This window comes from Enhydra lutris, unplaced genomic scaffold, assembly GCF_002288905.1.
Source record: "Enhydra lutris kenyoni isolate GAN:26980312 unplaced genomic scaffold, ASM228890v2 scaffoldscaffold94, whole genome shotgun sequence".
In the NCBI taxonomy this organism is placed as follows: domain Eukaryota; kingdom Metazoa; phylum Chordata; class Mammalia; order Carnivora; family Mustelidae; genus Enhydra; species Enhydra lutris.
The window spans coordinates 2589173-2616713 of record NW_019154178.1 but is presented as its reverse complement, the minus strand read 5'-3'; the positions used below and the strand labels follow the sequence as shown (position 1 = coordinate 2616713).

The window sequence follows — 27541 nt, the reverse complement described above, 5'->3', positions numbered from 1 at the left end:
CATCGGGCTCCATCTCATGACCCTGAGATCATGACCTGAGCCAAAACCAAGAGCTGGATGCTTAACCGACTGAGCCACCCAGGTGCCCCCAAATGTTGCCACTTTTAAAGACATCAGTTTTATTCTCTAACCCCTTAAAAACATCTTCCTCTGTAAATATCTCGATATGTATCTCTAAGGAATAACTATTTCTAACATAACCACAGTACTGATATCATAGCCATAGTATTAAGAGTGTATCACTCTTTTTTTTTTAAAAATATTTTATTTATTTATTTGACAGAGATCACAAGTAGGCAGAGAGGCAGGCGGTGAGGAGGAAGCAGGCTCCCTGCCGAGCAGAGCCCAATGCGGGGCTCAATCCCAGGACCCTGAGATCATGACCTGAGCCGAAGGCAGAGGCTTTAACCCACTGAGCCACCCAGAGGCCCCAACAGTGTATCACTCTTATCAACAATTCCCAATATCCAGAGTTCAAATTTCTAATTGACTCACAAATGCCATATGCTTTTTAAAGTTTTAGCAATTTGTTTGAATCAGTATCCACAAAGGCCACATATTATGATGGCATGATATGTTTTTTTTTTAATTTCTTAATCTGGGGGGCCTGGATGGCTCCGTCGGTTAAGCGTCCCACTCTTGGTTTCGGCTCAGGGCAGGATCTCAGAATCCCAGGAATCAAGCAGCACGGCAGGGTCCTCGCTCTCCTCAGAGTCTGCTTGGAATTCTCGCCCTCTGCCCCTCCCCCTGCTCATCGTCTTTCTCTCTCACTCTCTCAAATAAATAAATAAAAATCTTTTAAAAATAAAATCTCTTAATCTATAGGTTCCTGATACACACACGCACGCGCATATTCCTCAATAGCTTTCACCAGTTCTGTAGTTTTCCTCAAATAGATTTTGTGTACGTTTTGTAGATCGACACCTAAGATCGACACTTTGGAGAATGCTCATGTAAATGGTAATGTGTTTTCAATTTCAGATTTCACTCATTCATTGCCAGTCTATGGAAAAGCAGCAGCTTTTGTATATTAACCTCATATTCTGCAATTTTTCTATAATCCTGTTAGTCATAGAATTTTTTTTTTAAACTATCTCCATGCCCAGTAGGAAGCGCAAGCAGGACTCAACCTTGCGACCCTGAGATCATGATCTGAGCCAAAATCAAGAGTCAGATATGTAACCGGCTAAGCCCTCCAGGCATCCCCACGGGAACTGATTTTTAAATGTTGAGGCAAACTAACATACCTCATATAATTCCCACCTGGCTGTGGTGTATAGTTCTTTTTACACATTGTTGAATCCGATTTGCTAATATTTTGTTGAGGATGTTTGTAATTATGTTTACGGAAGACATCAGTCGGCAGTATTCTTCTCGTTAGTGTCTGTCTGACTGTGAGCGTCAGATTGGCCTCCCAGAATGACTTACAAAGTATTTCCTCTGCTTCTCCCTTCTGGAAGAGATTATTTTTTCATTTGGAATATTTTTTTTTCCATAAATGTGTGGTAGAATTCACCAGGGAACAAATCTGTGCATGTGCTTTCTGTTTTGAAGGGTTATTAATTATTAGTTCAATGAAAAAAAAAAAAAAGACATGGCCCTATTCAGATTGTGTATTTCTTCCTGCGTGAGTTTTGGTAGATTACACCTTTCAAGGAGTTTCTCCACTTGACTAGGTTATCAAATACATGGGCATAGAACTATTCATAATAGTCCCTTATTACCCTTTTTTTTAAAGATTTTTTTTAAGATTTTATTTATTTATTTGACAGAGAGAGATCACAAGTAGGCAGAGAGGCAGGCAGAGAGAGGAGGAAGCAGGCTCCCCGCTGAGCAGAGAGTCCAATGCGGGGCTCGATCCCAGGACCCTGAGATCATGACCTGAGCCAAAGCCAGAGTCTTAACTCACTGAGCCCCCCAGGCGCCCCTTTTAAAAGATTTTATTTATTTGAGAGAGAGAAGAGCACAAGCAGGTGGAGGGACAGAAAGAAAGAAGCCAGCAGACCCCCTGCTGAGCAGGGAGCCCCACGCATGATGCAAACGGGGCTGGATCCCAGGACCCTGAAATCGTGACTTGAGCTGAAACCAGAGCTTAACTGACTGAGCCACCCAGGTGCCCCTATTACCCTTTGAATGTCCACAAGCTCTGTAGTGATGACCCTCTTTCTTTCCCAGTATTAGTAACTTGTGTCATCTTGCTCTTTTTCTTAGCCTGGTTAAGGGCTTATCAATTTTATCAATCATTTCAAAGAACCAGACTTCGGGTTTATTTTCTCTATTGATTTATTTTCAACTTCATTATTCTGTTGTGATTTTTATTATTTCTTTTCTTTTGCTCTCTTTGGATTTAATTTGCTCGTCTTTTTCAGTTTTCCTAAGGTGGAAACTTCGATTATTGATTTTAGATCTTCTTTTCTTAAAAAATCTATTAAATGCTACAAATTTCTCTTGAAGCACTGTTTTTGCTGCATTCTGCAAATCTTGAGGAATTGTATTTTTATTTAATTCAGAATATTTTATTTTTTTTAATATTTTATTTATTTATTTGACAGACAGAGATCACAAGTAGGCCGAGAGGCAGGCAGAGAGAGAGGAAAGGAAGCAGGCTCCCTGCTGGGCAGAAAGTCTGATGTGGGGCTCAATCCCAGAACCCTGGGATCATGACCTGAGCCGAAGGCAGAGGCTTTAATCCACTGAGCCACCCAGGTGCCCCTAATTCAGAATATTTTAAAGTTTATCTTCAGATTTCTACTTCGATCTGTTACTTAGAAGCATAGTTAAATTTCCAAGTTTTGGGAGACTTTCTGGCTACCTTTCAATTATTTGTTTCTAATTTAATTTCACTGAGGTCTAAGAGCAAACATTGTATGATTTCTGCCCTTTAAAAACTTGTTGAGGGGAGCCTGGGTGGCTCAGTGGGTTAAGCCTCTGCCTTCAGCTCGGGTCATGATCCCAGGGTCCTGGGATCGAGCCCCGCATCAGGCTCTCTGCTCAGCGGGGAGCCTGCTTCCCCCTCTCTCTCTCTCTGCCTGCCTCTCTGCCTACTTGTGATCTCTCTTTCTGTATCAAATAAATAAAATCTTTAAAAAAAAAAAACTTGTTGAAGTGTGTCTCACGGCTGAGAACGTGGTCTACCTTGGTGAATGTCTCATGTGAGCTTGAGAAGAATGTGGAATGTGTTGTTCCTGGGTGAAGTAGTCTATGCACGTCCATTACACCCAGCGGGCTGGTGGTGTTCTTAAGTTCAACTCTGTCCTGACTGATTTTCTGCCGCTCGATCTGTCTACCTGTGACAAAGGAATGTAAAGTCTTCAACTATAATAGTGAATGAATTTTATTTCTCTTTGCGGTTCCATCAGCTTTTGCCTTATGTGTTTTGACACTATGTTGTTGGATGCATACATGTAAGGAATATTATGTCTTCGTGGAATACCAAGTCCTTTATCATTACGTAATACCCCTCTTGAGCTCCGATAACTTTCCTGGCTCTGACGTCTACTTTGTCTGAAATGAATACAGCTACTCCTTCTTTCTTTTGGTTAGGGTTAGCATGGCATATCTCTCCCCATCTTTTTTTTTAATAAAAAGATTGACCTTGTCGTTAAAAACTGTCCCACAGTGAAAATTCGAGGCCCAAATAACTTCACTGGGGTAGTGTATAAAACATTTAAAGAAGACGTAATGCCAATTTCACACAAAGTCTTTCAGAAAATTGAAGAGGAAGAAATTCTTCCCAACTCATTCTATGAAGCCAACAATACTCAAAACCAGATGGGATATTACAAGAAAGGAAAGCGATAGACTAATATCTTTTATGAACATAAGATATAACAGTTCTTAATAAAATTGTAGCCAACCAAACCAAGTGTAAATAAAGGGTTAACATCACAACCAGGTGGGGCTTATCCCAGAAATTCAAGGCTGGTTCAATATTGAAAATCCACAATATGAAGCAACTACAAAAGAAAAACCATAGGATCATCCTTATCAATCCAGAAAAAGAATTTGATAAGATGCAAACATCTACTCTTGATTTTAAAACTAAAAAACAAAACAACAACAAAACAAAACAACCATCAGCACACTAGGAGTAGACAGAGACTTCCGCAATCTGACAGAAGAGCACTTATGAAAAACCTACAAACACATTCATATTTAGCGGTATAAAAACAAACGCTTTCCTCCAAAGATCAGAAGCAAGACAGGGAGGTGCGCTCTTCCTAGTCCAATCAACACTGCACTGGAGGTTCTGGCTGTTGCAATTAGACAAGAAAAAAGAAATACGAGGAATGCGTACTGGAAAAGAGAGAGTGAAATCATCTTTATTCTCAGACTAGATGCTCATTGAGACAGGAAACCTGATGGAATCGACGAATACCTACTAGAGCCACTAGAGTGGTTTGGGGAAGATCGCAGGATGTAGGATCAATAGACCAAAAATGCTGTATTTCTATGTATTCGCAGGAAGCAAGGAGACACTGAAATTTCAGAGGCACCCAGCTGGCTCAGTCATGTGACTCTTGAGCTTGGGGTCAAGAGTTTGAGCCGCATGTCAGGTACGGAGATTACTTAAACAAATAAAACTTAGATTAAAAAAAAGAAATTGAAGGGCACCTGGGTGAGTCAGTGGGTTAAGCCTCTGCCTTCGGCTCAGGTCATGATCTCAGGGTCCTGGGATCGAGCCCCGAGTTGGGCTCTCTGCTCGGCGGGGAGCCTGCTTCCCCCTCTGCCCCTGCCTGCCTCTCTGCCTGCTTGTGATCTCTGTCAAATAAAGAAGTAAAATCTTTTTAAAAAAAAAGAAATTGAAATTTCAAAAATACGATTCAGCATTAAATTGATACAATCAACAACATAGATGAACCTAAAGATATGCTGAGTAAAAGAAGTCACACAGAAAAGAATACCTACTGTATGATTTCATTTATTTAAAATTCTAAAAAATGCAAAGGAAGCTACGAGAACAAAAAAGCAGATCTGTGATTGCCCAGGAGCTAGAAGGGGTAAGGGGGTCCAGTGGGAAGGAGTAGAAGGAAAGAACCAGAAATGAGCAAAAGGAAACTTCAAGGTCATAAATATATTCATTATCTTTATTGTGGTGATCGTTTCATGTGTCTGTAAGAGTCAAAACTTACCAAGTTGCACATTTTAAACAAGGAAAAAATTATTATATGTCAATAACTTTTTTTTTTAATTTAAGAACATAGTTCCGTTTTTAAAGCAAGCTTTGGGCAGTTTTTAAAAATTATCTTCCCCTTGGCATCTCACCTTTTTTGGAGCTCACTTTTGATCCTAGGAACTTTTTCTGATTCAGAGGGAAAAAAATAACACACATACACACCCAACTTCCCAAAATATTAACCTTCAATCTAAAACCGGTTTTCTTTCACACGTTTTCCTTTACAAGGTGTCTTGGCACCTTCCCTGTTATTTGGTTCGTCTCAGCTCCCAGGGGTGTCCGCGGGAGAGAGTTGGTTTCCAAGGTCACCAGAGACAGTGAGGCACCAAGCTTGGGAGGCTGGACCCCCGCAGGCAATGCTGACCTGCCTTCAGGGGGAAGGTAAGGTGAGAAGCCCCTTCTCCACCAAATGCCTCGAGAGCTCCACAAGCGATGAGGGAGCAAGCTTCTGGGCTCACGTCTCAAGGGCCTGAGAGCTGAGAGCACGCCGGTAAGATCTGTCGGTCTAGCCACCCCCCTGCACCACGGACTTCAGAGTGGAAGGGACAAAGAGATGCTTGGGTGTGCGCGAGGAAGGTGTTCAAGAACGCGTGCACGGTGCTATTTAACGAGAGCAAAAATAACCGTCTAAGCTTTACTAATAATACCCTCTTTGACATACGGGCCACCTAGCACCCCCTCTAGGAGTCCCTGCCTCAGAAGGCATCTGTCCCGGGCCATGAGGGAAATGTTTCCAAGAACCAGCCGTCATGCCACATGCGGTTCAGACATTCACTTTCTTTACAATGTGATGCCATCCGCCAGACAAAAACGAGCCTGTTAATTGCTACAAACTTAACAATTCTTAGTAAAGACAGAATGACCCTGAAAATCCTTGCTCTGCAGAGCGTCACTGCTTATCTCCAGGGAAAGGCCCAACAAGAGATATCAGACATAGAGGAGATACACACTCTTACTGTTCAAAGTCCTGTGCTGAGGATTAGCTGGGAAGAGGGTTCCGGCCCCTATTTTCAAAAACAACCACCACCCACTTAATCTGTTCCTTCCAAATGAACATGACAGTCTATTAATAAGTGAGAAAGCCAAGGCTTTTCTAAGGGAGTCATGCCCATGGAAAAAACATTTGAAAATGTATGACTACAGATGCTCCCAATATTGTGATTTTGAAAATGTATGTATCAAAAGCAATGCGTGTCACTTGTAAGACTTTTTAAAAAATTTTTATTGAGTAAACTCTATGCCCAGGGTGGGGCTCGAACTTACATCCCCAAGATCATGAGCCACCTGCTCTACCGAGAGAGGCTGGCAGGTGTCCCATCAGCTGTTAAAAGTTTTGTCTGCATGCTTGAGAAACTAAGAAACAGAATTTTAAAATCTGTTTTAAAAGCCTAAATAGAGGGGCGCCTGGGTGGCTCAGTGGGTTAAGCCTCTGCCCTTGGCTCAGGTCATGATCTTGGGGTCCTGGGATCGAGTCCCGCATCGGGCTCTCTGCTCAGCGGGGAGCCTGCTTCCCCCTCTCTCTCTGCCTGCCTCTCTGCCTACTTGTGATCTCTCTGTCAAATGAATAAAATACTTTTTAGAAAAATAAATAAATAACAACATTTTTTAAAAAACTAAATGGAATTTGAGCTCATCTGTTAAAATTATAAAATGTGGGGCACCTGGTTAAGGCAGTAGGTTAAGCGTCTGCTTTCAGCTCAGGTCATGATCCCAGAGCCCTGTGCTGTCTCTCTGTCAAATAAATAAAATCTTTTTAAAAAAATTATAAAATGCAATACCTTCCAACCATTCAAGGACTAATTGACTTAAAATGTTAATTTACTAGATGAATTTCAATTAAAACATTTGCATCGTGGTGAACGGATTGGAAAATGAATGTCGTGATTTAATAAAGGCCATCAAGGACACACTTCTTCCGTCTTTATCTGCCTTGGACAAGGATCTCTTGCACTTATGGCAGCCAGTAACATTCACTGAAGAGTAGGAATTTAAAAATGTACTTCATCTTTATCTTGATTTTTTTCCTGTTCCTATTTCTATTCCTATTCTAGGACAAGTTTTATAAAACATGTAATAAAACAGGTGTACGTAATTATTTTAAAATACTGCATCTCCTAAGAAAGCCGGGCATGTTTGGTGACCACAGGTTGGTCTATCCGGAGGGAGCGCCCACAACCGGGAGCACCCTGTTGGCAGGTGTGTGAGAAGGAACTAGACAATGGGACAGTAGCAATCCGGGCTGTGGTGCCTCGGACACGAGCAGACCCCGCGTCTTTGGAAGTTCTGACCTAGGAGGTGGTGGAGATGGGCGCAGGCAGTGGGTCTTTCCTTCATTTGCCAACTTGTAGCTGGTATAATTTAGGGAAGCTCCTGGATTATTCCAATGGTCAACCCATGTTTATTAGTTTTCTCCCCTCTTGCAATTTGCAAACCCGCCCCCCCAACATTGCTGGGGTCCCCGGCCCCCTCCACACCAGCTCCAGGATGTGTGCGGGTCTGGCCCCAGGCGACGGTGCCTGCATTTCCCCCAGAACAATCCAGCCGGAGAGGAGGGGGAGGACACCGCCAACGGCCCTGCCTGCGAGGGTTTTACAATAGCATTTACCTGGGCGAGAAGACCAAGTCCATTCCCCAGTCCTAATGAAAAACTTTCCTTTTCATCTTAATTATTTTTAACTACAACGCCAGGGACCTTCAGACGCGCGCGTTACCTGCAAACATTCGGGAACCGTGATTCTCTGAAACTAGAATCGGCCCTGAGAGGCTCTTCCCCCGGGTTCAAAAGCACCACGCCGGGGGCACCGCGGTGCCCGGGAGCGCAGCCGGCCGCGGCCACGGCCCTCCGCCCGCACGGCGGGTGCGCGGCGGGTGCGCGGCGGCCGCGCAGGGCCGCAGACGCCGGGGCCAGTTTCCGGAGCTCCCGGCACCCAGGAGGGAGGCCGCACGCACTTCTGGAGACGAAGATGAGGACAGAGGTGGCCAGCGGGTGAGCCGCGGCGGGGCGCGGGGGCGGGAGAGAGGCGCGCCCGCGGGGAGGGGGCCGGGCGGCGGGGGACCGGGGACCTGGGAAGGGGCACTGAGTGGGGAGGCGGCCCGGGGCCGAGGAAGGGGGAGCGGTGGGGGCGGCGCGGGCTGCCTCGGCGAGCCGGGGCCGGGGCCGGAGCCGGGGCGGCCGGCGGGCCGGGCCGGGCAAAGCCGGGGATCCCGCCGCAGCCGGGGCCGGCTAGGCCGCACCGAGGGAGGGCGCCGCGCGGGGGGCTGCGGGCCGCGGGAGGAGGGGGAGGGGCGCGGGGGGAGGCCGGAGGAGGGAAGGGGGAGGCCTGGGAGGGGGGAAGGGCCGGGGGAGGGCCCGGCGAGGGGGAGGGGCGTGTCGGGAGAGGGGGAGGGCCGGGAGGACAGGCGGAGGGGGGCGGGCCCGGCGGGGAGGGGAGGGGGAAGGGTAGCTGGAGGGGGAGGAGGGGGAGGATCCGAGGTGGGGGAGGGCCGGGCCCGGCCGGGGCGGGCCGGGGCGGGCCGGGGCGGGCCGGGGGAGGGGCCTGCGGGCCGCGCCGCCGGAGCGGGGCCGGGGGGGCGGCGCGGGCACGGGCGGCCGGCCGGGCCTGCGCCCCGAGGAGCGGCGCGCCGAGGGGGAAGGGCCCGGAAGGAGCCGCCGAGCCGCCTTCCGCGCGCGGGGCCGGAGCCGAGGCAGCGGCGGGCGAGCGGGCCGCGAGGGGCGGAGGGGAGCCGGGGCCGGGCCCCCGCGGGCCGGCGCAGAGGAGGCCGCGGGGCGGGCGGCGCGGGCACGCGAGCGGCGTCCGCGGGTTGATGGCGGCCGGGGCGGCGGGCGGCGGGCGCGGGGCGCGGGACGCGGAGAGGCCGGGGCCCCGGCGGGCGTGAGGCGGGGGGCGCCGCGCTCGTGCTCGGGGCCGCGGGCGCCGGGAAGGGTCCCCCGAGCCGTGGCGCAAAGGCTGTTTCTGTTGTTGTCTTGAAGGCGCTGCACCCGCGCGGCCGCGGGGCCGGCCCGGACCTGAGCGGTGTGGCCGCGGCGGCCCGGCGTCTGCGCTCGCTTCTCCGCCCGCCCGGCCCTCCGCCGCCCCTGCCCCGGCGCGGCCGTCGTGCTGAGCGCGGGGCGACCCCGCAGGCCCCCGGCGCCCGGCTGCGGCAGGACAGCGGCGGGAGCGGCGGCCCGAGCATGGGCTCCGCCTGGGTCTTGCAGCGAGGACGGCCGCTTTGAGGGCGGATTCTTCTGTGACCCGTGTTAGCCCCGGCGCCGGCCTTGAACAGATTTGTGGTTGGGTTTTTGGTTTCTGAGAAGGTCGCAGTTTTTCCTCTTTTTCTTTCGGTTTTTTTCTGCGACGGGGGAGGGGCGGGGGGCCGAGGACGGACACCATGCCGGCTGGTCCGACGAGAGGGGAGCCTCGGTTCCCGGGCTCCTAAGGGCCCGCGGAGCGCGTCCGAGCGTCCGACTGTCCGGCCGCGAGGTTGGGGGGCCCTCCCCGCGCCTCCCCTGGAAACTGCAGCGACTCAGCCGCGATCAGGACGTCAGAACTGCAGGATCCTGGCCGCGCGGAGACCCTGAGAAACCATGAGTGTGAGGCTGCCCCAGAGCATAGACAGGTAGGCGCGCTGGGAAGGGGCTTTTCCGCACTTTCTTAACCGGAGACTGGGGGAGAGGGTGTTGCATTGGGGAAAAGGTTGCGAAGGAGGGGTTGGGGTGGGAGCGCGGGTCTCTGGGGACAGTACGGCCATGTGTGTTTGTGTGTCCTCTCGGTGTGTCTGTGTCCCGATTCAGTGCATTTTAAAAACGAGCGATGAACAGTGAAGCCGGGAGAGGACACAGAGGGGAAGTGCTTCCCTCAGTCTCTGACTTTTGCCCTGCTACAGGCTGAATTTGAGCCCCTAACTTGCCTGTTTAGGGGGCGGGAGGCCGCCCGGGCCTGGTCACGTGAGTCCCCAGGGTGGATTGGGACTGGCTTTAGGTGTTGAGCTGCTGGGGGAAGGGCCCTGGCAGGGGCGTGGGCCTCCGCGGGCTGGTGGCTACGGAATGGTGGGGCTTGGGGGGCGGGGGTGATTCCATTTCCAGAGCCGGGGAGGATGTTCTAGGCCTGACTGATGGGACAGAAGCACCCTTTGCACCCATAGAGGTCTGGATTTTTGCCAGTGACTGATAATAATGGCCTCCAAATGCACAGGGCGCATTTGAATTTCTTCCTCTCCAAACTTAGGGTTTAACTTGAGACCTGCTGACCAGCAGATGCTCTAAGGTATAATCTTCCAGGCCGGACTTAATAAGCTTGACTCTGCAGGGTGGGCCTTCCCTCCGCCTAGAGCCGGAACGAGTTGTTTTGGATTCTGAGGCCTGATGGGCAGAGGTCCTTGGAGGTCCTTGGAGCCCGGGCCCAGGATCCAGCCCCCTACCAGCCTGGGCAGCGCCGGTAGCCCTGCTCTTTACAACTTTGCGAGGGTCTGTTTCCCCAGCCCCCTCCCAGCCCCTTTCTCCTTAAAAATCTTAGCTTCTGCACATAGCCTGACTGGGTGGGTGGAGGTTAGAGGACGGAGCAAGTAGATGGAAGCCCGGGCCTGGAGACCCTGTTGCTGGAGACGCAGGAACAGCGGGGAGCCGAGGTCTCTCCATGCCAGTTAACCTTCGATGATCCGTGCTAGTAGCAGTTTCTTTCTGGCTGTGGAATGGGCTATAAGCGTAATCCCTCCCGAACACTAGTATGTGGATCGCCTCCGAGTCCTGCTTCACCGGCTCCATACCCCCACCTGGGCCCTGCGTTGTCAGTGGGCTGTAGGCAGCCAGCCACAAAGGGCATAAAACGTGTGTCCCTTCCCCTTGTCATTGGCTTCCCTGTAGCTCGCGTCTTGTAAAGGGAGGCCCGAGGTGTGTCCGGGCAGGGACGTGACATGGTCACAGGGCTGCCTTCTCGTTTCAGGCATTAGTGCATCTGCCTTTTGTGAGATGTGGTTGGTGAGTGATTTCTCTGACATCAGGGATGTGAGCAGATGGAAATCCAGGTTTGAGGGTGCAGGAAGGAGGCCAGGAGGGTTCCTGGGCTGATGCGAGATGCTCCTAGGGGAGCTCGCATACCCTCACCATCTGGTGAGGTATGGTGTGGAACGTTTCTCCCCACATGCTTTCATGGAACGGTTCTAAAGGTGGACCGTGTTATTCCCGCTGTCCGGTGGGGGGGTCCTTGAGGCTCTAGGAGGACACCTGGCTTGCCCTGTGCCATCTTGCTGGACTAGGGGCAGAATCTGAGCCCAAATGCGGATCTCCTGACCCCTGTAGGCTCTTCTGCTTGCCCCCTGCTGCCTTAGTGGGTTTGTGTACTGGTCCTGCGGAATGTGCTTTCCACATCTCCTTTTGACGGTAGCGTATGACACTGTCCAGTGTTCCCTTTGCATTGGTCTTTTCAACAGTCTTGGGAACGGTGCCGTCATTTCTCTAGGAAAGCGCCCATTTCTCCTCTGAGGTACCATAGCTCTGCAGACAGAGCATTCATCACCTCTGCCTGGTCAGAGGCTTGGGTCACCATCTAGATATCTTATCCATGGTGTGCTGCGTAGAGTCTAGTGGAAGGTGCCCGACGGGTGTCACAATGGATGCACAGTCCCGTTGGGGAGCAAGGGAAGGATAGGGCTCCCAGTGAAGACCGAGGAACTGTTGACACTCAACAGTGAGCCCCAGAAAGGCGGCGACTGCATCCCCTTCACTCAGCAGTGGGCCTGCGGTGAGCATTCCATCCCTACGGGCCAGAATGCTGGGGTGAGCGAGCGTGTCAGCAAGTGTACATTCCTCCCCCTCAGAGTGTTCAGCACTCCTGGCTTGGTTGCCCACATAGAGCCAGGTCCGAGACGGCCCCCTCGCTGGTGTGTATTTCCTAGGGAGGAACCACGTGCCGGAAGACGTGTGGAGAAGATGTGTGGCCCAAAGAAACCTCTGGAATATTTCTTCAGAAGCATCTTTAACTCCCTATTGGGAGCTGACACCTGGAGCCAGAGGATGGAGAAGTGTCTCTGACGACTCTTGATCTTCCTGTACTGACACGCGGGCTCGTGCAGCTGCTCAGCCCCTGTCCTTCTGTCGGCAGACGGCTTGTTGCCTGTGGACGCATGTTCTCAGGATCTCTGAAAGCGTGTTTGATGCCGCAAGCAGAGGAGGACGCCGGGTTACTTCTGTGGGGTGACAGTGAGCTTTGCTGAGCCGTCTCTAGGCCTCATCTCCCATGGCAGGTGTTTCCCAGCTGGCGGGTTAGACATCTGCTTCTGTAAAACCGCTGTCCTCTGTGCCGAGTCCCATAGTCCTGTGGGCCAGCACAGACAGGGAAGCACTAGCGTCACACCAAGAGGGCCTGGTTTGAATCCTGGCGTTTCGCTCAACTCTGCGCACTTGGACACGCCACGTACCTCCCCTCATTTCCTCCTGGGCGTCGTGAGCGTTCACATGCATGAAAGGCCTTCCGGTTCACAAGCACTTTCACGCTGTGCATGGTTTGAGGATTATAACATTTACTGTGTCTCGTAGGACTGTTGGGAGGAGCAAAGCAAACACGATCATATATTTCGAATCGCTTTCTGAGCTGTAAAACTGTACATTTCAGGCCGTGGACTTCTGAGTTTGGTTTAACTTCACACACCACCTCCCAAATGAGCCCCAGACCGTTCGAGCAGCCGAGTGAGCGTCGTGTTGTTCTGAAGCACGTGGCCAGAGTGAGCAGGCTTGGTGTGTGGAGGTGCCTGGGACTGGAGGAGAGCTTTGGGTGATGGTCCTGGGTGCCTTCCCAAGAATTCTGCTGAATGGGAGAGGCTGCAGCTACCTTGGCTCCCTTCGACTGGAATAGAAAGGATGTGTTTAGCAGTCTCTGGCCATTCCCAGTTCAGAATGAATCCGACCCGGCAACCGTCCTTATCAGGGATCTGAGGTTGAAGGTACCTTTCCCCCTTCTAGGAGCAGCACAGTGTTCGGTGAGGTTGGAGGAGAGGCATAGGAGGGAGGCTGGTCGCAGGTGCTGGGAGAGGGCCTTGGGCTTCAGCGAAGGTCTTAGAGAGGAGATGCTGGTTGCCCAGACTGGGCTTATCTAGAAAGGAAAGGGGTGGCTCCCAGAACAAGGTGGCTTCCCACGTTGGCCTCAGGTTCTTATCAAGCCCTGGGCCTTAGAATCCACGTTCAGCGGAGTTGAGGCAGTTGGTGTCCCATTCAGAGCTGCAGATACGAAGCCCTGCAATGCCGAGTCTTCTCCAGAACCTACCCCCATGCCGTCTGGGGTGAGACGAGAGGTGGCCACGGATTTGCGTGGGTTTTGGTGGGTGATCACCGTGATGGGCAGGAGCAGGCTAAGCTTGACTTCACACACTCAGAAACACTTCTGAAAGAGCACCCTCTGATTAACAAATTTTTTAGCCTTTTTTTTTTTTTAAACTGTCAGATCATGGTCAGAGTCCCTGCCATCCGTTTGTGAGAGTATGTTAGAAAATAGGAAAAGTTACGTGACAGTATGATTACATCAAAAATAAAAAAGATTCCATGAAAGGTAATAGCCAGCTCCCAAGTTAGCATAAAGACAGGGGAGTCCTAGAAGCCCCTCACCTGCACGGGACGGTCTTTGGAAGCTTTGAGGGGTGCTCCGTGACCTGCTCTCTGAAGGTCTAGGATTCCGATGCAGGAAGGGCTTTGCTCGGTGTGCAGACCCGGAGGACGTGAGGGAGGAAGCGTCGTTTTCATCTGTGTTGGCCGAACCTGCTTCAAGTCTTCACAGTGGCACTTGCTGCCTTTAAGACTCCACTTTATTGGTTTGTTATTTTAACAGCTTGATTCCAGGGTTTATCTGTGGCCTGCCAGCCCCGTGCCCCAGGAACCACGCACACTTCCTTTTCACCAGGTCGTGTGCGGAAGGACCCACACCTCAATGGCTCTGGCCTCCCAGGTCCCTCCTGCGCCCTGTGGGGGGAGCAGCACTAAAGAAGGTGCGGGTTCTGTCTCGGAAGAAAAAAGGAATCGTTCCCCTATTCACAGTCATGCTGGATCCACCAGGAGAGGGGACCTTCCGAGCTCCAGGCGAGCGCGCTGGCCGCTTGAGAACGCCGGAGCTGGGGCCCTTCTCCAGGAATCTTGTCTGGCCTTCCTGGAATCGGTGAAAGTGAAAGCTTGGAGAGACCAGGGAGTCGCTGGGCGCCGACACGAGGGAGGAGCGTGGAAGGACCGTGAGGGAGGCAGGAAGGGCTGCAGACCCACGGCCCTCGTGGGACCCGGGGGGGCACTCTCCCACCTGGAGAAGCACCTGGAGGTGTGGCCCGAAAATCACATGCATCCCAAGTCAGAAGGGGTCACCTTGCCGCTTCCTCTTGGCTCCGAGAGGACTCCCTTGGAGCTAGTCGCAGCAGGTGGGGGTCTGTCCTGGGTCCCGTGTTCCATCGTGAGAGGAAGTACCACGCAGTACCTGCCTGAGCCTCCTTTACGGGCTCAGACTTGCCTCTGCTACAGCTTAAGCTCATTTCGTTGTCTTTTAATCCTGATTTCAGCCAGTCCCTAAAATCATAAGTGTTCCTCTGTCGTCTTTACTGACTTCTTCGGGATTTCCCTTCTTGTTCTAAAGAACAGTAAACCGAGACTCGCACGCACCAGGGAGGAGCTTTGAAAAGTCAGAGCAAGTGATTTCCGAGTTGTGATTTCCAGCACTTTCTCCGGCACTAAGTGCTGCTACTCTAAAGTGGTCTGATGGGGCCTCCAGTCACCAGTCGTGGCCTGGCTACGGTCAGGGGGACGCAATGGCTCCAACAACTACCCAGGGACGCAGCCCCGTGACCCGGCGCGACCTGCGGTCAGTTCGAGGCACCACAAGTATTTGTCCCAGAGTCGCGCCTCGCTGGGTTCCCGCTGTTGCGGCAGGTGACGCGCAAGCACGGGGAGCTCACGTTCCTGGTGCGAAAGGTTATCAGGGAAGCAGCCGGAAACAGCGAAGGCATCGTCCGTAACTGCCGGTCTCGTCGCGTACCGGGACGTACGGTTAGAGACGAGCAGGAGGTTGGTGCTGAGGAGAGCAGCTGGGACGGGTGGTTAGAGATTGGGAAGAGAAGAGCGGAGCCCGTCAGACAAGGGAGCAACCTGGGCAGCCGTCACAGGTGGGACCGAGCGAGGGGTGGGTTGGGACGGCGGGGTTGTTGGTCTTCGTGGAGCAGAGCGAGGGCAGGATGGGGGGATGAAGGCGTTGGGCGCCGGGGAGGGTCGTGTGTTACGAGGTCAGAAAAACTGTTCGCAGAGACAGTCCTGACTTTGAAACGGTCGCGGGAGAGGCCTGGGCCCAGGAGGGCCCCGGGGAAGTTTTGCAGCCGTCGTGGTGAGCGATAACGTTGAGCAAGGAGAGGGGCAGGATCTAAAAGACGTTTTGGAAAGAAAATCAGCAGGGCCTGTTAAGGCTGAATCAGATTTGATTCCTATGGTTTTGAGGCTGGTTGGCTGGAAGAAGGGTCCACTAGAGAGAAGACTGCGCAGAAGTCCTCCCGCCTCCCGTGGCCGCCCGGCAGTAGGCTGCCAAGGTACAGCTGGTGAGACGACCCCCTCCCCCGCCCCGCCGCCAGTGCCGCCCTCCGGTGGGGCCTCCCCCAGGCAGTCGTTCCCCAGGGAGCCCTCCTGAGGGGGAGCGGCGAGGGAAGCCGGGGCCAGACACGGCTTAGGAGACGTCCTGATCTGCGGAAGCGGGCAGGTGTCTGACGGAGCCCGTGAACTGATCGCACCCAGCCCCAGGGTCCTGGGACCAGCGTTCCAGAGTCCAGGACCTTGAGCGAGAGGGTCTCTGTGGGAACCCCCCACCCCCTGCCGGCCAATAACTAGCTGAGTGGTTTCTGTGGTGCATGCCAGGGTGGGCGTTGGGAAGGTGGTTGCTTGGGCAAGGACCCCCCCCCCCGGCCTGAGCTCTGCTCAGCTGCCACGGACTTCCTGGGGCGGGGGGCTCCGACCTGTGCTCGCCCTACACGAGGGACCCGCAGATGTGGCTCTGGGACCCTGCACGAACGCAGGGTGTGGGATCTCACCCTAACGGCATTCCTCGCTGGCCCCCGCGTGGCCTTTCCTTTCTGGCCCCGACTCCGCATCCCGGGATCGCGGGTCCTCCCTTCAGCTCAGCCCCCTCTGACTGCCGCAGGTCTTGTTCCTGGGCCCCCCACCGGCTTCCTGGGCCCACGCGCCTCCCCGCGCACCTGTCCACAGGCTTTGCCCCCCGCCCCCCGCTGCAGGGGACCTTGCAGGCTCACACGGCACACCGGGACGTTTCTGTCATTCCGTGTTCCTTCCGCACACGCAGAGCGCTTGGACTCTGGTGTGTCTTACTTGCGCGTGTGTAGAATAACGCACGGAGAGGTTCGCGCAGAATTCGCTGCCCGCGGTGCGCCGGCCGGCGATCTTTGGCTCTTTCCGTGTCCTGTGTTGGCGATCACGCCTTCTGCTGCTCGGGGTTGCAGTGTCTGCTGGTCCTTCTGGACGGCTTCCTGGTGCCCCGTCGGTTTGCGGAGCGCACGCCTGCCCGCTGTGAGCCGCCTGTGCCCGCCGCTGCTTCGGGACCTCCCGCGTCCCCCGCCTGCCGAGCCGGGGTTTTCAGGAAGGCAGCTCTGAGCACGGCTGCCGGGAACCGAGACCAAGAATTGCCCTTGTTCTTGGTGGTGCGAGGTCTGGGGCACTTGGTACTTCTTGTAGGGACAGAGCACCCTTGTTGGGGTTGCTGGCCTCGCGGAGCTTGGGGGATTTCCCCCTCGGCGGCCTGGTTTCCGGGCTGCCTTTCCCCACAGGGGTCTGACGGCACCGGGGCCCACCCTGCCATTGTCCCGCCTGCCCCGGGCTGGCCCCATTCGTTTCCCAGAGCAGCCTGCCCCGCAGAGAAAGGCCACTGTTGTTCTAGGGGAGGTGGTGGAGAGAGTGGAGTAGGTAGCTTTGTGAATGGGACCCTTTCTCCTCAGGCCCCAGCGTTGGGGACAGGAACCACTCGGCTTCCAGGGCGGGCAGCAGGCCGAGGTCTGGGAGTGTCCGCACCATCCCTCAGATGAGAACATCGGTCAGCTTCTCGGATCTTCAGGCCCTGGGGTTCAGCGTGAGTAAGCTGCGCGCTGTGCCGTCCAGGTGCCCGTGGCTGGGGGCCGGCAGACAGGACGCTGGGGGGTGCGTGACAGCACACTCTTCTGTGAGTCTGCCTGGAGCACATGGGAGGGACTCTGAGGAGGGTTTCCTGGAGGGAGGGACTTTAAATGGAGGCCTAAAACTGAGAGCCAGGCTCAAGAGGGCTTGAGAGGGCTCGAGGGTCCAGGCAGAGGGGCCACACATGCTGCAGTGGGCTGGAGGGTTGCCGAGCTCTGTCATGGAACTGCAGAATGACAGATCCGTGAACCTGGACAACGGGAAGGAGCTGGGTCTTGGGGACTGTGGAAGCCTGGGTTAGGGCATTTGGACTCTGTCCCGAGGGCCACAGAGCACTGTCGCCAGACTTACATGGGGAGCGACGTGGGCAGATGTGCTCTTGGGAAACCGCGTCCCTGCAGCTTCAGCGGAGAAGGGGCGATGGGGCAGGGAGCCGTCACCACAGGTGGGGAAGGACAGGTGGGAGACTGAGCAGGTGGCTGTGTGGGGGAGGACAGCGCACCTGTTCTTGACGTGGGCATGGGCTGGGAGTCCCCCTCGCACGGCAGAGTTCTGGAGGGAAGGAGCTGCAGGGTGAGCCACAGCCCTCGGGGACAGAACCAAGGGCAGCTGCTGAGTGCGAGCTGGCCCCTGGGCCTGGCAGGCCGGGGTGGAGAAGCACACGTGCGCTGCTCACGCGTGTGTGCTGCTCACGCATCCAGGTCAGGCGGACAGCGGGGTCCCACAGAAGAGGCTGGGGCGGGGAGCGGCAGAGAAACAGAAGGCCGGCAGTGTCTGATGCCCCCACCAGGGGAGGAGGGGGGCATAGAGAAGGGAGAGGGAACTGTCTGAATGTGGGGGTACTTCTGTGGCCTCTGGGTGTGGGGGGCAGGCAGGAGCCAGAGAAGAGGAGATGAAGAAACCGTGATAGAGATGTTAAGTGTCTGCCTTTGGCTCAGGTCATGATCTCAGGGTCCTGGGATCGAGCCCTGCATGGGGCTCTCTGCTCAGCGGGAAGCCTGCCTCCCCCTCTCCCAACCCCCCCTCCCCGCTTGTGTTCCCTCTCTCGCTGTGTCTATCTTTCAAATAAATAAGTAAAATCTTTTAAAAGAGAAAGAAATGGTGATAGGCTCATCCAGTCGTTTCTGAAGTTTGCTCAGGAGGAAGCGGAGGGAAGACATAGCCCCTGGTCCCTGTCGGTAGGACTTTGAGTTCACTTTTCCAAGGCAAGCCTGGCCGCCTGAGGCGCACTCACACCGGGAGGCACGCCGCAGTGTGGGCCAGAGACTCGTTCCCTTCCGCAGGGCAGGGCGCACCCTGCCGTTCTGACTCCGTGACTCTGAGTTGGGTTTGGGCCTGGGCGTTTGCGTCTTTGGTGGCCTCCTGGGTGACATCTGCGCAGGTGTCCGCGTGGCTCAGCGGGCCGCGGTTGGTGCACCATGAGGCCTGGTGGCCTCTGTGAGCTTCTTCACCCCGTTCCAGGCCTCTGGATCATCGTGGCAGAAACCCAGAGGAGATCCTGGTTCTCCGGCAGGATGTGGGCCGGGCCTGGTGGCTCTCCTGCTTCAGCTCTGGTCCCTCTCCAGCTCCGAACGCGGAGCCCGAGAGGGTGAGAAAGACGCCTGCACGGGGTATGGGGGCAGAGACCCCTCCCCTGTCAGATCCACCTGCACAGCCCTTGGTCTGGGATGCCGGGATTTTTTACGTATTCAACGCTTTCATCAGATGCGTGTGAACAGGAGGCCGTGTTCTCAGCGCTGGGGACGCACCGGGACTAGAGGCCGTTGGGGAAGACAGACAACAGGGAAGCTTGTTTATGATGCGGACTTAAGTGAATTTGGTAAAAGCTGGGTTCAGAACTGCGCAAAAGGGAAGATCAGAGTCGAGAAGGTGGTCAGCATTCCAAGCAGGGGAGGATGCGGGTGACAGAGAGAGGGATGGAAGGTTCAGGACCCAGGAGAAAGGCCCCGATGGCGCTCCTCTGGGTTTGGGCAGTGACGTATTGTTGGGGTGCGGTTTTGTCCCTTGTGTTACAGCAGCCGTCGGGCAGGGCTTGGTGCTCGTTCCAGACGGGGAGGCAAGCCCAGAGAGGCTCTGGCCACTCAGCAGTCTGGACACGGGGATCAGAGACCGGCGTGGCGTCCCTCACCCGGCAGGCCTCTTCCCAGCAGGTGTGCTGGGCCACTTGGGACTGTCCTGGAGGCAGAGGACTCCGCCCTCCTCCTGCCTCCTGCCTCCTACCTGGTCCGGAGTGGGGCGGGTTGGGTGACGGGAAGAGCGCGGAGCCGTCATAGGTCACCACGCGCACGACCACGCAGTGTGACACCTCCCAGCAGCTCCGGAGCTTCTCTGTGTCCGTGACGCCAGGGCCGTGTCGCGGGGGTCGCTTGTGAAGTTCTCGAGTGAACGGATGCAATTTTTTCTAAAGATTTTCCTTTTACGTTATCTCTGCACCCTGCGTGGGACTCGGACTGACATGCCCGAGCTCGACAGGCCCCACTGCAGCAGCGGGGCCAGGCGCCCCGACGGCGTCTTCGTTCGCGGCTTCATAGGGAGAAATCCTGCGCGTCGAATGGCCCACGTCAGAGTGTGCGGTGCGGCATCGCTCAGCAGTTCACTTGCTAATTGTGGAAAATTCTCATTAGCCCGAAGAGAACCCTGTGCCCAAAGCCGTCACTCCCACCGGCCCTCGCTCAGCCCCAGCAACCCATTAATCTACTTTGTGTCCGTGGGTTCGTTAATGGACTCTCCCTGTGAAGGGGTCCTGCAGCACGTGGCCCCTTGTGCCTGGCCTGATCTTCCCGGGGCTCATCCACGTCGTGGCGTGTGTCAGCCGTTGGTTCCGTTTGTGGCCAAAGGGTGCTCCGCCCCGTGCATCGTCCACCTATCCGTCCGTCCTCTGCTCGCAGGCACCTGGAGGCTCCCGCTTCCCGCTGGTGTGGGTGATGCCGTGGGGGACATTCGTGTGTGGGATTTTGTGGGGACGTGTGTCCTCAGCTCTCTCAGGTTCGTGCCCTGGGGGGGAGGGGTTGCCGGATCCCACGCAGCTCCGTGTTCTGCGCTTTAAGGAACTGCCGGACAGTTCCGCAGAAGTCCCGCGGGCACCCTGGGCCCGTCTCCGAGTGTTGGAGCCCCGCGTCCTCGCTGACACTCGCTGATGTGTCTCTGTTGGAGCCGCTCGCGGGCCTGAGGTGGGTTCTCCTTGTGACTTGCATCTGAGTCCCCTCGGGGACAGCTCACGTCGAGCATCATGTCGTGTGCTCGTTGGCTGTTTGTGGGTCTTCCTTAGAGAAACGTCTGTTCAAACCCCTGGCCCAGGTTTGTTTGGATTATTTCTCTCTGTATTGTTGAGGAACACGTACAGTTTTAAGCCAAATCGCTCAACCTCGCCAGGCCTTCATTTCACCATAAAGTGGAGGAGTGGGAGTTGATGTCTGTAATGCGTGTCACCATGTTGTCTGGAACCGTCATCATGCTGACCTGGGACTCTGAGCTTTGTTTTCGCCCCTGGGTCCTGCCGCTGCCCCTCCAGTTACCCCAGAGACTGACCTGCTTGGGAGCCCCCTGAGCTCAGTTACTTCAGAAAAGTGTGCTCCAGCACGAGATAGAGTGTGCGCTTGCGTGAGTGCGCGTGTGTGCACGTGTGCCTGTTCCGGAACGATCGGAGGAATGGTGGTTGACAGGGTGGGAAGCACCAAGGAGCGGGAGGGCGGGAAGGAGGCCGGAGGGTAGAGAAGAGGGAGGCGGTAATCGTGAAGTTCTTCCTTCAATGAGAAGAGTCCTGGCAGGTGCAGGACGGACAGTCTGTGTGCGTCCGACCCACCGGCGACCCGCGCAGCCTGCAGACCCGTGCTGGGTGGTCGGCCCTGCTGCATCGCGTTTCCTGCCTCGCTAGGCAAGCGAACAGACTGTCAGGTGCTGCGGCAGGAGCCGGCTTCAGGCAGAGACTGAGAACCCCCATAACGTGGCAACCCTCGGCTCCGAGCCCCAGTGCGTCGCTTCCCCTCGGCACAGCTGTCTGCACCTGTCCTGGAGTTTAACCCCACCGTGGGCTTGCGGAGAGCACGCGCGTGGAGCAGGAGGCTGACCTGGTTTCCCTTTCCTTCTCCCTCCTTGGGCCTGGTGGCCTCGGGGCACACTGCCTTGACAGCTCTTTTCCGTATTGGAATTGCCCCCCTTCTGATGCAGCACTGCTCCTCTCTCTTCCCGCGGATGGGGGACCGTCCCTCCCTGGGGGACCCGCTCGTCTGGCTGCCCCATCTGTCCCCGTCGTTGTGTGGAGAGCCTTTTCTACAAAAGCTATAGGATTGGAAAATCAATTGGCTAGGACGGAAAGATGGCTGGCTCCGGGGCCAGGGGCCCACGGTTTCAGGGAAGCGTGCGGGAGACGGGTGAGGGGGAAGGACGAGACAGCACCGGCAGCCCGGATGCCACAGGAATCCGAGGTTCTGTTCCCACCGCAGACTTCCAGCCCGTCTCACTTTGGCTGGCATCCCCTCCGTCAGCGTCCACTCCTAGCCTTTGCGTATCTTCCAGATGCCTTGGGGGGAGGCTCCCTGACCTTGCGTCTCTTTAATGACTGATGACATTGAGCAGCTTTTCGTGTGCCTGTTGCTCTTTTGCGTACCTTCTTGAGAGAAATGCCTGTGTTGAACCGACCTTGCATTCCTGGTACAGATCCCACCTGCTCATGACGCGTAGTCCTTTTCCCATGTTGGTGGATCGGATTCGCGCATACTCTGAAGAATTTTTGTGCGCGGAGTCTTGTTCAATGGTGACGTGAACCCTCTGAGGTCGGGGTCCTCGTGGAGAGGCCAACACGAGCTCGGCAGTGTGCCTGGGACCGCACCGCGGCAGTGCATATCGGGAATGCGGACTTCCGAACGCGCTTCGCTCTGGCCCTCTTCTTGGTGCAGACAACCAGCCGCTGATCTCCTTTACTGGGGTGCTGTCCTTGTCTGAAACTTCTCTGTTACTCCGTAGATTGAGCATTCCCAGGGGGTGTGGTCTCAGGAATGCTCTTGTCACGTGCCCCCCCCAACTGGTGCTCTGGTCATGTGCACCAGTTAGGACTCAACACTGGGGATGTTTTGGATGATAATGAAGTTTATATCCTTCAGGGTCATTGATTTGACTGTAAACGTGTCCTTGTCCCTTTGTGAAGTCAGGAGCATTATGGAACGAGGGCGTAGGTGTGGTGCTGCTTCCTTGAGTGCTCAGCGTTTCCCATGCCCTAAAAAATAACTTACGAAGCCTAAATAAAGGCTGTGGGAGAGGAGGGGTGCACGGAGCACCCTCCTGAAAGCTCCCCTGAGATGTCCCTAGCATCCCCAGCTGGTCGAGTTCTCGCCTGGCGGCGTCCTCTGCCTGGACCATGTGCCCTGTCGTACTTGTCTTCTTCCCGCAGAGCGACTGGTTCATCAGACTGTAATCACTGAGAATTTATGGACAGAATCTCAGCATTAAATCTTTGGCTTTTCTCTCTCTTCTGATGTGAGCATCAGCAGACGGAAATGCAGGCCACGTTGAGGTGCACACGCAGGGAGACCCAGAACGGCTGTGGGGCGCTCAGGCGGGTGAGCGGGCGGCGCGTGAACAGCCCCTGTAGGCGTGCGACACCGGCAGATGCGCACGGAGGCGTCTGCGCGCTCACTGTCGACGTGCAGCTCAGCAGCTTCCTACGTGCCGGCCGCCCTGCTCTGTGATCGCCTTAGCTCCCCCTCGCGTGAGATGGGAGGAGGGGTGACAGCTCGGGTTGGTGGTACTTGGGCCTGATGTCCCCAAGAACGTGTTTCCTGCAAAACCAGACTGTGTATTAAATTACAAAGGCAAATTTAATTGCTTTTTGGATTGTTTTCGCTGAGTATTTGTGCTGCCTGTCCGGTGGGGATGTTTGGGACCGGCCGGTGCGCTAACTGATGAAATAGAGTCATTTGTACGTACGAACAGATAGAACGCAAAGGAATGTGTATATGTGGCGATTTTCCCTGTTTTAAATACAAAGCCATTGCCTCATTTTATGATCTAGCAGCACTGCGACCTGGGTCGGGAACAGAATGTCTTGGGGCAGAGGCTTGAATTACCGGGAAGAAGCGTCTGCTTCCATCTCTACAACAGAGAAGGGCAGCGTTTCACTTCTGCTGTGGACCCGGAGGACCTGTTTCCCATAAAGCTGCTTTTTTGCCCTTTCTATAGCTTTATTGGGGTATATTTGATGTGCAGTCAAAATGCACACAGGGTACGTGCCCCAGCGCAGTTTGACAGATGTGTGCGTCTGATGCTGTCCCCCCGCCACGACCACAGGCGTTCTCGTCACCCCCAGATGCTCCTGTAGTCTCTCTCTCGTCCCCCACCCGGAACTTTCTGGCACAGATTGGCTTTCTTTCACGGTACATTGGCTCACGTTTTGTGTAATTCTGTGTCACACACGGTGACCCTTTCCCTGTCCACCCTCTTTCCCTCAGCACCATTTGAGGCCACCCCGTCTTGTACAGACAAGCGTGTGCGGGTTTCCCCGCACGGAGGTCCTTTGTTTCTCTCAGTGCTGTTTCGTGCTTTCTGATGTGCTGGTCTTGCTACATCTTTTGTCAGATTTGGCCCTATTTTATTTATTTGTTTATTGATTTTAGAGAGAAAGTGTGCGTGAGCAGGGGAGGGGCAGAGAGAGCGAGAACCCCAAGCACACCTCCCGCCACGTGTGGAGCCCAAGCGGGGGCTCAATCCCAGGGCCTGAGATGACCTGAGCAGAAACCAAGAGTCAGACACTTACCCGATGGCACCGCCCAGGCCTCCCGCCGCCGCCCCTCACTCCCATCCATGGTTCATATTTTAAAGGGTGGTTTTTACCAACCGCTTTTTAGTTATTTTAGTATGTGTAGACACAACTGATTGTTGTATGTTGACCTTGGATCTTGTAGCCTTGCGGGACTCACTTTTTAGGTCTTACACATTTTTTGTTAACTCCCCAGGATTTTAGAATCCATGTGTCTGGTTCTAAATCAGTTTACCTCATCGTTTCCAATCTGTGTATTTTTGAGTTTTGGAGAAAGTCGGAATTTTTCTACTTCCTGCTAGACCTGTGGAGTAGATGTTGGGTTCTCCCTCCCCAGGAAATCTTTAAAAACAAGGAAGCAAGAAGATCATTAAGTCCTTCTCTCCAGCAGGATCAGACGTGTGTGTGTCAGACTCCCTGATGACGGGGGAGGAGGCAGACATGGGAGCCGGTGAGCAGAGACTGAACCACCATGCTGGTGACCCGAGCGCGTCGGGCGCTTGGAGGCAGGACTGTTCAGAGCCGGGGACAGGGAGATGGTGTTGCAGACCTGCTGCCCCGGGTGGCTTGGTTGACACAGGATTAAACACTCACAGATGGTCGACAGGAAAATAGAGAACCCTCCCAGTCCGCACTGGTGGTTCAGTTCATTACCAAGATTCTGAAAAGAATTTACCTTTATCTGTAGTTCTTGTTCTTTGTCCTGTTTTCTTTCTCTTTTTAACAGTCTCGGTGGTGTGCTTCGGGCCCAAAACCCCCCTGACCCAAGGTCAAGGGCAACGTGAGCATCAGTCCTGGTCCCGAATAATGCCTCGTCCTCGGAGGACCCTGTGAGGTGGGTCCTGCTGCCCCACTTCTGCAAGGCTCTGTTTTGTTTAAACACACAGCAGCACGTGTCCTCGTAGCAATTCTTGAGATCTTTGGGGTTTTTTTAAGATTCATTTATTTATTTGAGAGAGAGCCCATGTGTGTGCACGTGCAGGGCAGAGGGAGAGGGAGAATCCCAAGCAGCCTCCCCACCGAGCACGGACCCTGACCTGGGCCGAGGGGGGCAGGTGACTGGGGCTGGATCCCAGGACCCTGATCTGGAGCTGAGCCAAAACCCAAGAGTCGGACGCATGACTGGCTGAGCCGCCTGGGCGCCTTACGGCGTCCCTGCGGGGCTCAGCCTACTTCTCGAACAAGCCCGAGGTTCCCCTGCCGTCCCAGAGTCAGCCACGCAGGCGGGTGCTGGGCTGTGCAGAGTTCGGGCCCAGTGCGGAGATCGCTGACCCAGCGGGAGCTGTTGGCTGCTGGTAACTCCCTCAGCCCGCCTGCCGATGGCCCTGTGAGTCAGGTGCCAGCAGCGTCCCTGCGTCACAGCCTCAGGGGAGTCGGGGTTGCACGGCTGGGAAGTAGGGGAGGAGGACCCAAGCCCAGGCAGTGAGGCTGGAGGTCTTCTCCACTGCCCTGTCTGCTGTGGGAGGAACAGACCTTAGTACGGAGTTGACAGCATCCATGGTTCACCTGGCCAGCGGGTAGAGAGAAGGACGAGCCCAGGCACCCCGGGAGTGTCTGCCCTGGGGGGAGAGGCTGCAGGAGGAGGCTGGAGGTCTCCAGGGCCTCGACTGAGTGTCTGCGGGGTGAGTGTCGCCCCTGAAAGTTACAGATGGGAGTCGGGAACCTGAGGGAGACTGGGGGCAAGCGGATGTGGGATCCTCCGTGTTCCAGAGCCGGCTGAAGGCGCCAGAGCAGGCAGCGTCCCTACGAAGGGGGCGAAGGGCAGGGCTAGTGGCCCACGCAGTCCGACGGAGAGGGGCCTGGTTAGATGTGCAGAAGGCCTGCGGCTGTGGGACACGCCAGGCTGGGGGTCAGTGATCTCACTGAGAATGGTCCGTTCTGGGGGCAGAGGCCAGACCACAGTGGGCTAAAGAGGCATAGGAGGGGAAGGACGAGCCAGCAGGACAGACGACCCTTCCCAGAAGCCCGGGTAGGCGAGGGGGCCGGGGTCAGCTGGTGGGACTGGAGGAGCTTCCTGCCTCCGGGAAGCCGTTCTCCACAGGCTGAGAGGGATTTGGGTCAGTTTGGTCTGGGGGGTCGAACTGTGGAACTGGAGGGACGGTGAGGGTTTAGGAGGGTTCCCGAAGAAGCAGAGGGGAGTGGGGCCAGGGCAGGGCCCGGATTGGGGAAGGGGTGAGGAGGCGACCGAGTGTGTTCTGAGAAGTACTCGGTGGGGAGCTGAAGAGGCTCTCGTTCCTCAGTGAGGCAGGAGGTGAGACCACCTCGGGCTGGAGGGTGACCGTGCACACATGCCCGGGGCAGTGGTTGGAGAGAAGTGAGCCGGCCGGCGAGGCCAGGGAAGTGGCAGGATTGCCACAGACGGGAGCCTGTGCGCCCCAGAATGGGGTGGGGGGTGGACTTCCTGCGCTCAGGCGCGGGTGACAGAGACGACGCCCGGGCCGGGGAGGGAGGGGCACACAGGGGGTCTGGCGGGTCACTGAGCCGAGCAGCCACAGCCCCACATGCCGCCTGGTGCTCAGAACCGGCCTGTGAAGTGGTGCTTTCTGGCTTCAGCAGAGGGGATTTGACCCAAACCCTGAACTAGCCCTGAGAGAAACTCCTTACTTGGGACGGATAGAGGGTTAGGTGTCCATCAGCGTCCTGGGGCCCTTCTCCTCCACTCGGTAAAACCAGAGAAGCCGTGTGTATTTTACAGCTTTATTGAGCTGTGGTCCCCAGAGCATAAAATTCACCCATGAGAGTGAACCGTTAGGCGGTCTGGGGACAGTCACAGAGTTGGGAGGCCATCACCCCTGTCTCATTTAGAATTTTCCAGTTTCCTGGGAAGCAGCCGTGTGCTCATTAGCAGTCATTGCCCTGTCCTGCCCCCCTCACCCCAGCCCCAGAGCGCCCCTGCTGCCCTTCCTGTGTCCAGGAACATGGTTCTTCTGAACACGGCACGTGTAACCAAACCCCCGTAAGGTGCGGTCCTTGTGCCCGGCTCCCCCGAGCCTCTCGTGTTCTCGGTGCTTCCTGCCCCGGGTGGGGCTGGGGGTGAGTCCGTCCCGCAGTCCGGACAGACCACTCTGGGCTGCTGCAGGTCGCGTGGCTTCCTCTCTGGGGCTACACTGTCACAAACGCTGTCGTGAACGTCTGCGGACAGGTGCGCGTCTGGCCGTGTTTCCAGTTCTCCGGGGTCAGACCCGGGAGTGGGGCTGACGGAGCGTCTCTGCGCGTCGCTGTGCTGACCGTTCTCGGGAGCCGCCGAACCGTGTCCGCGGCGGCCGTGTGACTCCGCGTCCTCCCTGGCAGCAAACAAGGTCCCCATTTCTCCATGTCGCCACACTCGCTGTTTCCCGTTATTTTGGCTTTAGCCATCCTGGTGGGGTGCGGTGGCGTCTCGTTGTGGTTTGATTCGCATTTCCTGGAGGACCGATGTTGCGCATTTGTTCATGTGCTTACGGCCATTTGTGTGTCTTCTTTAGAGAATGGTCTATTCAGATCTTTTTCCGTTTTTAAAAAACCTTTT

General features: G+C 55.4%; 1 protein-coding gene across 6 annotated transcripts in view; it reads left to right on the top strand.

The window, feature by feature from the left end:
* The first annotated feature begins 8131 nt into the window (after positions 1–8131).
* Positions 8132–27541, top strand: part of LOC111139050 (Rho guanine nucleotide exchange factor 11) — a 78399-nt gene continuing 58989 nt past the window's right edge. For 5 of the 6 annotated variants that reach the window (XM_022491168.1, XM_022491167.1, XM_022491165.1 and 2 more), the window contains exon 1: positions 9077–9772. In XM_022491168.1, the coding sequence (XP_022346876.1) occupies positions 9741–9772 (32 nt within the window). In that variant the 5' untranslated portion in view covers positions 9077–9740. Of the gene's footprint in view, positions 8163–9076; positions 9773–27541 lie in introns of those variants that run through there. The other variant, XM_022491164.1, reaches the window with a different exon arrangement.